This window comes from Anopheles bellator, chromosome 2, assembly GCF_943735745.2.
Source record: "Anopheles bellator chromosome 2, idAnoBellAS_SP24_06.2, whole genome shotgun sequence".
In the NCBI taxonomy this organism is placed as follows: Eukaryota; Metazoa; Arthropoda; class Insecta; order Diptera; family Culicidae; genus Anopheles; species Anopheles bellator.
In genome coordinates, this window is record NC_071286.1 from 18,154,528 (window position 1) to 18,169,432 (window position 14,905).

Below are 14,905 nucleotides of genomic sequence, written 5' to 3' on the forward strand. Positions count from 1 at the left end.
GAGGCGATAGAGGAGAAGGCCGTGCGTAGTGTAGCGGGTCCCACGAGCCGGGTGTGTTGGTTTCCGTTTCCGAATTTCGAATTTCGAATGCGTCCGCCGGGTTCGTCGCTACCGCCGCCGTCGCTACCGCCCGATGATCCCGTGAAGCTGGGGCTATAAAAATTGTGAAAAGCTCATTAAAAACAAACAACAAACGAACGGCCGAAAGAGAGGCCCGGAACCAGCATTGGCAGCGGTGCCAGAGCGACCGCTTCCGCTTCGAGCCCCGCGAGCCACTATCGGGAAGTGCCGGGGAGAAGATAAAATACGAATTAAACGAAGCAACGCCCGGGGGGCCCACGGTTCCAGCCAGCCTTCGCTAGGCGTCACACTCCGGTGTCGTTACGATGGAGCTAGTGCTGCCGGTTATGGTGGCGATCGCCACGATCAGTCTTGCCGCCGTACGCCCAAGTAAGTAGTCCGCTTCCAACCTCATCGATCACCGCACTCGCCAGCGGCAGGTGGCGGCTTCCGGTGTTTTTTTTTTGTCCACAGCTGCCCCACCGGGAAGGGTTTCGCGGGTAGAGAATGGGCCACAAATCACCCGGAACCCGAGGGTCCGATTGTGAATTCTTATCGGAAAGGGAAAATCGGCCGGGGCTGGCGCTCGCAAGGCCTTGGGGCCGGGCCGGGCGTTGCAGCATAGTGCACCTCATCAAAGGTGCGCGGCACGCGAAGATCACGAACGATCGTCACGCAATGGGCTTCCGACCTCTCGGTGATTCAGGCGCGAGGGCTTTCCCCAACCCCAGGCAGGTTGCGTGAATCACGCAAATACGGTTCCGTTTTCACGTGAAACAGTCCGCCCAAACGCCGGTGTGTGGTAATGGGGGAACCCGCGAGAGGAATGCCGCGCGGCATTCCGATGCGCCCTGAAGACACCGCTGCTGAGTCCGCGGCGGTTGAGACGGTTTCCCGGGCGACCACTCGCCCACTTAGCACCTCTGGAACGGAAAGGAAATTAATCTAATCACCTTCCCCCCGGACGCGATGTAAATTTGGGACCGGTAGGCCGACACTTTCGCCACCTTTCCGCATCGCTTGGTCGCGGGCGCTTTAATTCAATTTCCACCTCTCCGGCGGAGACGGCCGCTAAATTGCACACTACCTTCTCTGCCGGGGACGAGCTTTCGGGGAGCGAACCAAATTAACGACATACCAGTGCCGAGGGGGTAACCAATGACAACAACTAGAGTATGCTAATGGATTTTCTTGCTGCCGAGGCCTGGGAGATCAAAGGAGGCTCGCTCCGTCGTCGTTGCTTTCGGTGGTGATTAGTACCAACTGTCAGTTCGGGTTCGTGTTGTTTGTTGTGCTTTGAGCGTGGCTCGAGTTTGACACATTCCGCGCGTTTGTTTACATTTTGCGTTCGTGGCTTGAGCCGGCCTTCTTATCAACGGGCGGTCTTTTCCTGTTTCCTCGGCCAGCCAGTGAGGCCTCTTCCAGTCGTTGGCCACCTCCTGATCGCCGAGTTATGCTTTTAAACAATTAACGCGGCCCGACCGAGAAGACCCGGCCACTTTCGGAGTCCAGGAGCGGATGGACCAGTTGGCGGCCGGCCGGGCGCGATGATGTGATTTTCTTGATTGAATTTCTCGCTCGCCTTCGATGAAGTATGTACTCAGTCAATCAAAATTTATTCAGCACTTCGAAAGTAGTTCACCCCCGGGGGTCGGCCTCGTGTGGACGCCGCCGCCGCCGTGAACCCGGTCGTGTGAACGCCTCCACGCAATCACGGAGGTCGTACCGATTTGGGGCTGGAGAGGGGGGCAAAAAACGCGACCGCTTGAAACGAGACGGCCCCAAGAATTCGTTCCCACGCACCGCTCGCGGCCGGAATGTCATCCTGGGCGACAACAAAAACGCTTCACCACACACAGCAAACAGAAAAAAACGGCTCTAGAAAAGACAATCGTTCGACGACGACGACGACGACGATCGCGACAATGCAGTCCTGTCCTGTTCGTTAAGCCGCGTTCGTCGTCTTGGGCGTCGTCTTATCTTACGCCAGGACCCGGCTCGCTCGGAGGATCGCGAAAGGCGCAGCCCACGCTCGGTCGCAGCACTCATTTATCACTGGCCGCACGGTGCCGATCAAGGCGCGCGGAGCGGTGCGTCGCGACAACGCCTCGCTAATGCCAAAGTAACGAGCCCTGGGTGTCGGTGGACCTGGTCGGCGAAAGAGAAGAAAAAGTCAGGGCGCGCTTCAGGTGAGCCAAAGGAGGAACAGCGACACACCACCACCGCCGCCGGCCCGACATCGGCCAAAGACAATCTCGAACAAGGACACCCATTCCCATTCCGGCGAAAGATTGAATCTTCGCACATTCGCCACCGACGGCGGCGGATTGCCGGCGGTGGGGTTGTCCTCGCGTGGGTGGGTGGGGCTTGCGACACGGAAACGAGTTATTACAGTGCCTCTCCTCACTAGACACCCGGGGGGCTGGTGGTGGCTCTAACGGTCTCACCGTCGGGACGTCTGGATCCCGGCGAGTAGTTCGTGCTTGCGCTTCGTTGCCGGGTGCGTAGGTGTCAAAAGTTTCTGCAAAGTTTCCACTTCTTGCCGTCGTCGTGTTGGTTGCGCCTTCGTTGATCGCCTTCAGTGTGTCTGCGATCGCCAATCGCCACCAACAAACCGCGCCATTGGCCTCGTTACGATCGCGTTGATCGCGCGGTTGCGGAGAACAGTAAAACAAAAACAAATTCGGTTGGGACGGTCCGAAAGTATTCCGGACGGTTTCTGATATTTCGCCAAACAAGCCGAGGACTCCCGATATTCCCAATTTTTGAGTTAGAAGGTAAAAAAGAAATTGAGTTGGACCGTATACCATCTCGTTAAGAGTGGCTATTACTGTGACCGAAAGCACCGAGACCGAAAAGAGGGCATTTGTATTTGTAATTCAATTCTTGGTTCAAATTTTCTCGAGACGTTTTTGCATCACATTTTCGTGATCATTTCGTGACAAAACTCACGTTAAACTCACGAGACCGATCGGAGCACATCTTTTGCAGTCACTATTTAATTGAGATAGGAGCCGAAACGAAGAATGTGTCGAAGGCTGTTCCCAAAAAGAGCTTTTCGAACCTTCGAACCGAACTTTTTGAAGTAGCAACTATTTCAATGAGGAAGACACAGATTTAACAAGCACACGCTAAAGGCAGACACCGAGGAAAGCTACAATTTGGGAACAAAAGAATTTCCCTTTCAGTCTCCGTTTGATGGAGGTTGTAATGACGCTCTGGTGTAATGGATTCCCATTTAGTGCTACATCAAAAATGGGTTTGATTGTCGAGCATATTTTCTGTGCATTTTCCCCCGAAACCTCTAAATACCCTAATAACAGTAACGCAGTCGTAAAAGGCCTTCTGTCACTTATCATAAAAGAAACCGCAGCGCAGCACTTTCGGACCAACCTAACACCCTGCGGCAGGCTGGGCCACTTCGTTCGCGGCCTATTTTCGTTACATTCGCTCTCTCCTCTGCTCTGCTCCTCGGATAATCCATTTCTGTTTCTGTCCGGATGGTTGTTTTTGTTTTTGCTTCGGCACCCATATCATCATCGCCCAGTTCCAGGGGCTCTTGGGACCACGTTATTAGGGGGGGGGGGCGAAATTTGGCACACGGGCAGCAGTGCGGCAACGCTAACGAGCCTTGGGGTCCCGAAAAACACGATCGGCACACGTGCCCCGTGTGCAACGTGAAAATGGAAGAAAAACATCGAAAAACCAACCCCCTCGGGAGGGAAGTGAAACCCATTCTATTGTTTCGCTCGGGTGACAATTACGCATTCCAACGCCCAAAGCCGGCAGGGAACGCCCAAATGAATGAGGGAATCAACATAAATAGCAACCAGCGACGAATCGGATCGCGCGGATCGCGGATTAACAAAAACGCGATCACGCGAACCGTGCTGATGATGATGATGATGATGATTGTTGTGGCGTGTGTTGTGTTTTGAGCCTCGCTTTTCTTCCGCCAAAGACATTGTCGTTTTCGATTGTTTCTCTACACATCGCAGCCCCTATCGCTGTCGGGTAATCGACCGATGTCACCATTTTTTTGGGGTTATGTTTTCATCTTTCGACACGCGGGGCAGCATGTCCCCGACGACGACGACGACGGCAATCAAGCCCTCGGTGAGTGACTTCGCTTCGTACAACTGCCAAACAGCGGCCATTCCGGTTTCTAATGCTTTTCGGTGGCATGTTTTTTGGCAAACGACTCCAACATTCCATTCCGCGGCGGCGCTCGGGCTTTTAGCAGGCCCGGCCCGGCTCACCGGAAAGCCGCCCATTACTGTTATTAAATATCATTACGATTAATTTCGCTTATTATTTCATTCTTTCGCCCCTCGGCTCGGCCGGATTATTGCGCGCGACTACCGGCTCACTGTTTGCTCTAATGATGGATCGTCATTCCGCGGTTTTGGGGTCGCTTACGGCTGTTCGGGGCCCGGCTTGTCGACACCTTCACCTCCTGGGAGACTCCACGGGCCGCGAAACAACTCTGGGCCCCGGACCAAATCTGAAAGTACCGGGCGAGCGAGACGTAGGTCTCGGTAGGTGTCGAATTTGTCGAAATATTGGCCCGTCTGTCCGAGAGGAACCCCCCGTCAGGTCGGTGTCTCATTACCCCCACAGTCGAAAAAAACGCCCGCCGAAAGCCCGCTTCCCATCATCGGTCAGTCGGTAGCTCGTCCATTCTTTTGGACCCGGCGTCTCCAGCAACGGGAAGAATGGAGCCAAGACGCGCGGACCGGAGAGCTTTTCGGCGTAAGGCATTTTTTAAATAACGATAATTTCCCAGTTCCCCCTGGCGAGGAGGTGATCCGGATGGTCCGGAATTAGGCACACGTTGGTCAGCGAGGCCCCAGACATTCCTGGACCGGAGTGCGCTGTGTGTGGATAATCGTCCCTGGCGGCTGAGCGACTTAATGATACCGATACCGAGGGGGGTGCCACCGATCACCACCGAACGATCGGCCTCATCGTCGTCTCCGTCGTCGTCGAATCCAACACGACGATGATGATGCACGCGGGGCAGGCGAGGTGAGCATTAGTCGCGGTCCCGAGATTGATCGTGGTCCTCCGCCGCGGTCGGCATGGGAAAATCGGGAAAACAAGATTAAGCACCCGGGCGGGCGGCCACGGAAGTCGTCCGGGCGGACCGGGCGTGTCGCGTCCATTCTCTCGCGGTGGCCGAGTTCCCATTCCGAGTAAGCTTCCATAACCGATTGAGGCATTCCGGGGTTGCGTCCGATTCGGTCCGATCCGGTTCCGCGTTTCAGGGTCCACGCGGGGTTGCTCCGTCAATGAACGATCTCGATGGGAGCGCTCTCAGCGCGGGCCATCTGGACCCTCGGGAGCCGCTTGTGAGGTCCGCTGGGTTGAGGGGATTAGACGCTTTTGAAGTTCGCGTCCACTTAGGCGCCAGATGCTAAGGCGACGACACGGCGACGGCGGGCAATTAAAATGTCATTTCAGAAACTGTTCACCGGTGCCGCCGAGGGATCGTCGTCCGGTGGGTTCTCCAGCAACGCGCGCAACCTGTCGCCAGCAGGTCAGGCGTCTGTCACCGTGCTGCAAGCTGATCCCTGCTCCTGGGCCGCCTGCGAAGGTCTGTTCAATTTCCTGCGCACACGCCCGATAAGCCTGATGTGCGCGCGGTGCCTGTCATATGGTCGTCCTGGATCGGAGGCGTCTGCGCCTGCGATTTCGGGTGGAGGTTCCCGACCGGGACCAGTTGGCCGTAATTGCGGTCTGGGTGTAATCGATCGGATCGACCGATCCGACGGTGCGTGGGGTTCGGCTGCAAAAGTCGACTTCCGGCCGGCCGTAAATCAATCCTAGCCGTTTGCCTAGGGGTCACCGGACGGATCGGGGTTCGCAATACGCAAATTGGTGCGCTTCCCTCCACCACCGGCCGGGGGCACCCATAAATCGGTTTCCGGTGGTTTTGCAAAACAATCGGAAATAGAAAATTGGAGCCAAATTGGAGGTGCCTCCTTCGGTGCCACGCACTCGTACGCGTGTGCGGCTGCACTGGATGTGGCCACACACATGTGGGTTTCACGCCACCCGTCCGCCATTTCCGGTTGCCCTCCTAGCGAGCGTGGGGAGCGATAAACGTCGAAGAGAAACTAGAGCCCCCCGGCGGGGTTCGAACCCCGTCGGGGGGAAGATGGCCACTCGAAGTGGCCACGCAAGGAAAAGGCCTTCCTGGTATAATGGTGTGCTGCTCGTAAAACAGCAGATTTCCCGCTTAGTTGTTGGGTCCGGGGATGAGGTCCGAACACGGCGTGTGACATGTAATTGCGTGTAGCCGAAGCCCCCGGGCAGTGGGACGTGAGTTTCTGGAGTTTCTCGTCCAACTCGGACATCGGCGGCCGCCGCCTGACAGAATGTCTAAACAGTCCAACTCTTTTATCTCTTCTCACGGTGGCATCTAGTTCCTGTTCATTGATGATTCCATTACCACCTGAACTGTGTTTACAAATTCTTGCCATGCCAAAGTCGGCCTTGGGTCAGAAATGACGTAAACATCGTTCAAAAAAATTCCGAGCGTTGTACTCATTGAAGAAAAATATTTGGAATGGAGATTAAGGTTAATTACTGCCAACCGTCACAGTCCCCATCATCACATCATTATCATCATCATCATTCATATGCAAAAGGCTTGGTCCGGAAAGGTTCCGGACCTTCAACAGTTTGTTGACTGGTCAAAAGTCGCTCGGTATCGATGCGTTGCAGTGTGTTTGTGTCCAAGAGGTCCCAGTATTCAAGCTCGTTCAACAGCTCGAGCTGTCCCGAGGATTTATTTCTCGCCCCAAGGCTAACCTTCAAAACGCAGGTGCACGTCCCGGCGGTCCAGGCCTCGTCCAGGGACGCACGCAACGATGTTGCGTGCGTGCTTCGGCCAGATGTGGTGCAGATGGGTGCTACAAATTGGAAGCGCCGCAAATCGGTGTCCGAACAACTACTCGGGCCCCCGACGCCTAATTACCAACTGTTGCGAGCGCGCGTGGCAGTTGAAACCGGTGGACCAGAAAAGCCCCACTAAACGATGAAGGGCAGCATCGCTTCTCGACGAGCCCAGAGCTCGATGTCGATTTTAAATGTCACTTTAAACGCGACCTCTCCGACGAGTCCGCAATTACGGCCATTGGTTTATGCAAATGACGCCCTATTCGCCCGGCGGGCGCAAACAAATCATTCCGCGCCGGGAAACCCCGAAACCGGAAATGCCCTCTCCCGTTAGCGGCCCGAAGAACAGGTTCACCGTCCCCCTCCGAGCTAAGCTCGGAAATCGGCAACTCCTTTCACCGACTTCACCCGAGCCTTTCGGGGGCCGCACCGGCTGGCTGTGCTCCAGTTTCTTTCGGGTTCTGAGCCGGTTGGCCCTTCCCGTGATCGCGCGATCACGGGACCGGGGTTCGTAATGGACCCCGGCCAAGTCACGCCGGTGTCACCGAAAAAGGTCCGTCCGGGACCACACGCTGCAACCTGCTGCAGCCTGCGGGCCAAAGTCGCGATAGCTCGTCGGATTCGTCGTCGGAATTTGATTTCCTGTAATCAATTCCGAACCCCGCTTCTTATCTGCGGCGGGATATCTGGTGGCCCCGGGCGGGTCCGACCGATGTTCGGCGAACTGGGCGAGATAAGGCGTTGCGTGTGTCACAGGACCGACCACGGAGCACGAGCGAAAGAGAGAGAAGGGAGAGAGAGAGAGAGCGCGCGAGGGCATCGTAAAAGATCGCCCAGAACTGAAGCATGGCTCCGGCCGGTGAAGAATATTAACGAGCACCGGCGGCGGCGGCGGCCGCGCACCAGGACGCGGTGCGGCTCCTGCTGCTCATCTGTCAGTGGTCATCGGCCCCTCGGTTCCCCACTCCTCCCCCCTCCCGCTGGTGCTCCATCCGGCGAGGCAATTAATAACATTCCAATTTCGCCAGCGGACGGACGGACGCCAGCTTTCTGTTGGACCTGCGCTCGTCCTTACTGTGCGCTCGAATATCTCGGAATTCGGTCGGCCAACAAAACTCCACATCGCAAACTTTGTGTCGTGTCGTAGGCCGGTGGACCAGCTGCAGCTGCTGCTGCTGCTGCCGCTGCTCCTGGAGCTGTCGAACGGGTTTCGCGCATAAAAATGCGAGCCCGCGGGTCGCGTGAAAACTGTCTCTCGGTGCACGCGGCCATCGTGACCGACGTGGCCAACATGGCCCCAACCGGCCGGCCGGCCGGCAACCTGTCAGCCAGCTGGCTGGAGAAATCGAGCGACATTCGATTTTTTTTTTCGTTCGTTGTTGTAGCGCTCCTTCTCGCCCGTCTGGAGATCGCCCTTCAAAGGGCGACTACATGGCCATGAATAAAACACGAACGCGCCTTCCGCGGTGGTGAATGCTGATCGGACGGAGGAAGGCAAAGTCGAGGTTCAATAGAAGAAAAGATTCGCGTGCTCGTGTCGATCGCGTTTTTACCCAGAGCCCGGAACCCGGAGTTCTACGAACGGCATCAAACGGGTTGACCGCGCGGCTGACTAACGAAGCCCCGATAAGTTTGAGTCGAGAAAACAAATCTAAAACCGAAGGGGGGAACCGAACAAGCAACCGAAAGAAGGAGCGAGAGAAGGAGCCAAACACCGAAAACAACCTCCAAACCGAGCCGAAAAAAACGAACATGGCCGCTCTCCCGAACAGTATGAATATAAAAATTTTTCGGCACCATAATTACAGTTATTAAAGGCGGGAGTGGTAAAGGATACGGCTCGGGCGCCCCTCTGCTGCTAACCGGCTGCCCGGCTGCCCGGCTGCCCGGCTGCCCGGCTGCCCGGCTGCCCGGCTGGCTGCTGGAAACTAATTATCATAATAATATTCACTCGATCTTTTCTTCTTGCTCGCGCCCGAAGGATGTGGCGTGCCCATGTTGAGCATTATTTTTTCCCTCTTTCCTTCACATCCGCCCGCGGACCGGGCTCACCGGCAGTCCTTCTTGCGTTGCGGATGCTGCTGTTGGGCCGCCATCGCGATAGCCATTCATTTTGCGTGTGCCCGCGCGCGCCGAGAGCGCCTCTGCCGGCCAGGCTGTGAATGTCGTGACGGGGCGAACAGAAGGCTCGCGGGCTCGCGGGTCGGATCCCCGCTAAGCACCGGCCGCGCGGCACTGCACGCCAATCATCCGGCGATCCGGTCCGGGCGCAAGTGATCATTTGCGCACTCGCTTCGTCATCGGTCCGGTTGGTGTCGCACCTCGCCGCCAATCGATCGTTTGGCAGGAGCGCTCTGCTGGCGCTCTCCTTGATTACGGACCGATTCACCTGCACCAACGTGTTCCTGCTTCGGCGCCAACAATCAGGCATCGGTGGTGAAAGGAAACCAAAATACAGAGCTCGAACTGTCACATCTTGAGCTTCGGGCACAAAGTTGCGGACCGGTCCGCTCTCATCAATCACCGGGACCCCCGGGTGGTAATCGGATCGTTCAGATCGCACGGGGCGGATTCGGGACATGTTTGCCTACTTCGCATTATGGCGTTTTACGAGCGCCTTGATTGAGCCCATAAAAATCGAAGCTCCCTGACCCCGACGCGGAGTGGACGCCGGGCCGGGCGGGGGCTGGCCGTGAGACAGATGCCAGAGGGCATCCTGCTGCCACAGGTCTTCGTTTTACGACCAGATCTGCGTGGTGCACGACCATCTCCCTAGCTCTGGAGCGGGGAACAAATTATGACTTCCTTCCTGTGTGGACCTTGGTGTGACTTGGGCTCAGCATCTGCTCCAGCATCTGCCCCAGCGGGATTGATCTGGTGGTCTGTCGAAAACGCCAGACCCGACGACCAGAGTGGCCACAACCACAGGCAAAAACAACAGCAGAAACCGCGATGCGCCGAAGGAAACTATAAATCTGGTTTACCTGGTCTCTTCTGGTCAGCACACTTCGCTTCGGACCGTCGGCCACGTCCGGTCCGGAGTCCGGAGCGTAACGAGCGTAGAAAAATGAAACATTTTAATGGAGATTTAGTAGAGCTGTTGCGGTGGTCGGCCTGCTGCGTGCGTGGGGACCCACAAATCGCCTCGTCCACCGCGATCCGCGATCTCCATCATCATCAGCACCAAGTCCAGGCCCAAGCCCTTCAGCTCGATCGGCCCGGGATAGGGCTTAGTGTTTGAGCCACGATCGACACAGGCCCGTCTGTGAGTGATGAAGTTTAACCTCAGCGCGGCCATTAATGTCCAGGAGGTCCAGCTCGGGAGGTGGTGCGCAATCGATTCCCTAGTTCCAATATGTAGGCCAACATCTCGACTCTAAAACACTGGGAGCCGACTGGAAGCTGGGACTGGAACCATCCGGGGGATCATCAATTACGCGCCTGATGAACGGTCCCGATCCGGCCGGTGCGTATGGGAACCAACCTAGGGAGAAGAGCTAGGGACCCCCGGAGGCCGCTTACGGTACTCCGCGCCGTCGGTCACTCGATGCCCTCCCCCTTCGAGCTACGTTCGCGACGCTAATTTACATGACTCTGCGCAGTTCGGTGTTTTTCCTCGGTTCTACTATTACCGAGCCCGACTTTGCGAGCGAACATGATGATGACCAAGGCCCCTTGCCTGCTAATGCTGGCCGTTTCTGCTGATGGTGCCCGTTCCTAGCCAACGCGTTGGGCTAAGTTCTGGGAAGCTGTCTCTGCGGCTGCTAATGAAAAGCGCCTGGCGAGCACAGACATACACGGCTACGGGGCGCTGTGCAGGGTCTAATGATGCGTTGCGCAAGTCCGGACAGGAAGACGAGCTTATTGGGCATTTTCACTCGCCGGGCTTCTCGGATCTCGTTCCCATGACATAGACGGTGCAAGCCTTCGGAGGACCCGGGGCTGGACCCGGAGATGAAGACATTGACTTTTTCGGACGACGTCCCGCTGCGTTCTGTGGCTGCGACTGTGTGTCTTGGCTCCAATCGGTGCTCCCCCGGTACTTTGCATACGATTAGCGTCGATCAAGTCGTCGTCGTCGTTTGGGGCGTAAGCATTTATTTACTTTCGCCATTTCACGGGGCCACCCGAATGACATTCGGGGGTTCTTTTTGGCGAACCCACCAACGGGGGATTAGATCATCGCGCAAGCAACTCCAGTCGCGGCTGATAAGTGGCAGGCGATCGCAGGAACCGGCGAGTGTACCGGCGGCCAGGATCACCACGGTGTGTGGTGGAGGTCCACAAACAGCACGCAGCTCTCGAGATCTGAAGACGGCGGCGGCGGCGACGGTGGTTCACACGAGTGTGGAGCGACCGGAACCAGACAAGAATTTATGACACTTCCCAATCCCAAACGTCAAACCTTTTCGCCGAACGCGCACACACGGCGCATGATAAGCCGTGGGGCAATGGTAATACATGGGCCGAAAAGTCCCGAGCTTAATATAACATTAAGGCGAAGCAATGGTTTGGAAAGTTTTAAAAGAACTCCGCTTCATCAGACACAACAAACAAACGTTGGTTTACTGAAACAAGAATGTGTTCTGAGCAGTGTTTGGTCGTAAACCGTGGATGAAACATGGACTCATCGCTTCACTCCGGAATTAAAAATGATCGTCATTTGAGGGGACTGGACCTACAGGTGATAGCATAATAATTGGCTGGAAAGGTTATGGTCTCGGTATTTTAGGATGTGCATGGTGTAATATTCTTCAACTACCTTGAGAAGGAAAATACTATCAACAGTGAATATTATATAGCATTATTTATTTAGCGATTGCTGGCCACATATCACAAAGAAAACAATTTTGTTTCCTCAAGACAACGCAATGCTCTAAGCGCCTTCTGGCCGTTCACAGACCTCAAAAAGATGCTCACCGGTAATAAATGTTACTGATGGAGATGGCAAATTTTGAACAAAAAAAAATGCGTTTTCTTTCTTCGTCTCGGTACTTTGCAGCCCATGTGTCAAACACTCCGTGTTTAAGTACAAAGTTTGTTTCCCATCAAACGGATTGTTTGCCGCGAGATAAAGGCGGGCGTGGGCGCAACAATTCCCCAAAAGTGACGCCGCGGCATCACCCGAACTCAGGTTTTGGGAATGCCCAACCTACGGAGGAAACCGTCGTCTTCGGTGACGTCAATAGGCGCAGCCGATTTCCTTAGACTTTACTCCCAGAATGGGGAAAAACTCTTGGGAACCGGCGGGTCTCAGGATCCCATCCCCAGGACCCGGCTCCGGAGTTCAGATTACAAGCGAAAGTAAATCAACTGCACAAATGAACCCTTCATTTTAATATTTGAGTTTCGGGGCGCGTCCCTTATTGGCGTCCGTCCAACAACCCGTCTTAATAAGCCCCTTCGCCGGCGTCGTGTGGAGCAGCCCGCTCCAAACTCCTGGTCCCTCCCCCGAGAGTCTAAGGGCTTCCGATCAAATATGAAATCGGATACTCTGCTGCTGCTGCTGCTGCTGCTGCTGCTGCTGCTGCTGCTGGTGGTGAGTTATGCAAAAAAGGGGTCCACGGGAGCCTTCCACATCTCACCGTGGCCGGGATTCGGGGCGAACAAACATTCTTGTGGTTTATTGTCTTTGCTTCTGGTGCACTCCGGGCTGGGGCGGCCCGGACCGGGCTGGGATTGAAACAGAAGACCCCCGATGTAAACCGACCGAATCCCAACGGCCCAGCGGCACCGTCTCCGTTGTGCTTCCCGCTTCCGTTTGGCGATAAATCACGAACCCCGCCTCTGTCCCTGTGTGGCTCATCCGATACCCTGTTTCCGGTCGGTCCAGTCGGTCCGGTCGGTCGGTCAGGGCTGGTTTTTTGTGTCGTCAGCCACTCGACCTCGGGTGTGTCCGTTACGCCAAACCGTTGACATAGCCGACCGAAACCGGGTCGGTCTCTCGTCCGAAACGAGAAAACTTTTCCAGAGCCCACGGGGAAGAGGGATTCTGGGTGTATGTGATTCCTGGAACCTTCCAAGATCGATCTTCCGTTCGATTTGGGATAAAGGACACACAGACAAACCGGAACGAGGGGTAAGTTTCCCGTGGGGTGGAACTTTTCTTACCACATCCCGAGGAAAAGGTTAAATTAAAATCTGGGACCCATCATCGGCGGCGGCATCGGATTGAAAGATTGATTACAAATCCGGTCCCAAACGCCATTAGCGCTTGCCCGACGGTCAGCCAGCACCTCTCTCTCTCTGTCAGGTCCTCTGGTGCTTTACTCGTCCCCCACCGCTCGTTCCATTCATCCATCAGCATCCAAAAGTTCAGTGCGCCTACGCGCGCCCACATTCTTCGTGGTCCTTTGCGGGTCCAAAGTGGTGGTCCCCGGGTCCTTGACGAGAGTACCCGTCCGTCGGGGGGGGGGTACTTGGTGGGAACCGAATAATAATTTCATCATCATCGTCGAATGGCGTCAGCTTTTCGAGTGAGCCGCTACCGGCTTTGTGAGCCCACAATTCGGTGCCTCCACAACCCGATTGATTCTCAAGTCTCAAGTGGACTGGACCGACTGACGCTGGAGAGCACTGGACACGATCGTCACCGGGAAGTTTACCGTTTACCGGGCAACATCATTCTTATTTTTAACCCGGGCTGTGTCAACGAGACGCTGGAAGATGTGGAGACTTTTTTCGCTCGCCACCGAAGACGGCCTTCCAACGGGGTAACTCAATCCTGCAATCCGCAAACCGAAAGCTGAAACCAACCGGCGGTGGTGGCCCAAGCCCCCAGAATGTTGAAAATGGAGATGTTTCTCGCTGTTTCTCGGCCCAACTGTCACTTTGGTCCAGGGTTGGCCCGAGATACTCCACCCCGGAGCTGGAGCATCTTCCGGGGTTCTCGCTTGTGCAGTGTTGCAGTTTCTCCGGCCAGCAACAGAATCCTAGCCCTGGTCCCCGCTGCTCTTACTGCTCGTCCGTGTGGTAGTTTTAAGTTACGCTCGCCCTCTCCGGTGTCCGGCTCCGGGCTCTGCGGATTGCGTTACGGCTGCGTTTCGCACGGACGCGAACCAGCGAACGCGATTAGTGCGTTAAACTCTCTCGGTCCTGTCCTCTTCCAACCGGACCCGGACCGGACGACGCCGGCCATAAAGTTGAGATGAGAGCCGCGCTCCACTAGAGGTCGCCCTCGTCGTTAATCTTTCACTCACCGTGTGCTCCGTTTCCGGCGATAGCGGGGAGGGCCCGAGAACACCCCGCCAAGGATGGTTTGTGTGTAAATCGACGATCGCCGCCGATCGTCGGCCAGGCGCGGCAAGTTGTGTGAACCTGTTCCGAGGCTCTGCGGGCCGCCTGGGCCGTGGTCGTAAAATGTTATTATCAGTTTCGAGAACCTGTTCCCGGGCACACGCGCGCGTCCCGGCACCGGACCCCTGCAGCTTCTGCGGGCAAGACCCCGTTGCATCAGGTGGGCGCAAGCAGCAGAAGATATGATAAATAAATCTACCCGGCATCTTCTACGGGGCGGCCGGTGTGGACGTGAGAGGCCCGGAATCGTGCCGCCTGCTCGCGTTAGAGATCATTGAAGGCAGGGCAAGGCAAGGCGCGGCCCGAGCGGCCAACAAACCGAATGCAATTACACCATTTACGAAGGCAGTATGCTTAGAATTCCGGCGGCACGGCAGAGATCGGGCAGATCGGTGAAAACTTTTCCCCAACACACACACACAAACACACGCGAGGTTGGGCGGGGGGGGGGGGGGGGTGGCGACGCCCATCGCGATAGGCAAACCGGTGAAATTGGCATCTTGTGGCCGGCTGCGAAATTCTTCGGCGCAAGAAGTCGGTTACGGGCGGTGGCGGCGGCGGGCACCACACACATTGGGATTCCTGAAACTGGATGGCGGGAGGCGGTGGGCGGCGGGACAAACGATAAATAAACATGTACAACTAG

At 56.1% G+C, this 14,905-nt stretch overlaps 1 protein-coding gene across 1 annotated transcript in view; it reads left to right on the plus strand.

The window, feature by feature from the left end:
* The first annotated feature begins 337 nt into the window (after positions 1-337).
* LOC131209215 (uncharacterized) overlaps positions 338-14,905 on the plus strand; it is a 30,104-nt gene continuing 15,536 nt past the window's right edge. The window contains exon 1 of the mRNA XM_058202225.1: positions 338-450. Within this exon, the coding sequence (XP_058058208.1) occupies positions 387-450 (64 nt within the window). The 5' untranslated portion in view covers positions 338-386. The remainder of the gene's footprint in view (positions 451-14,905) is intronic.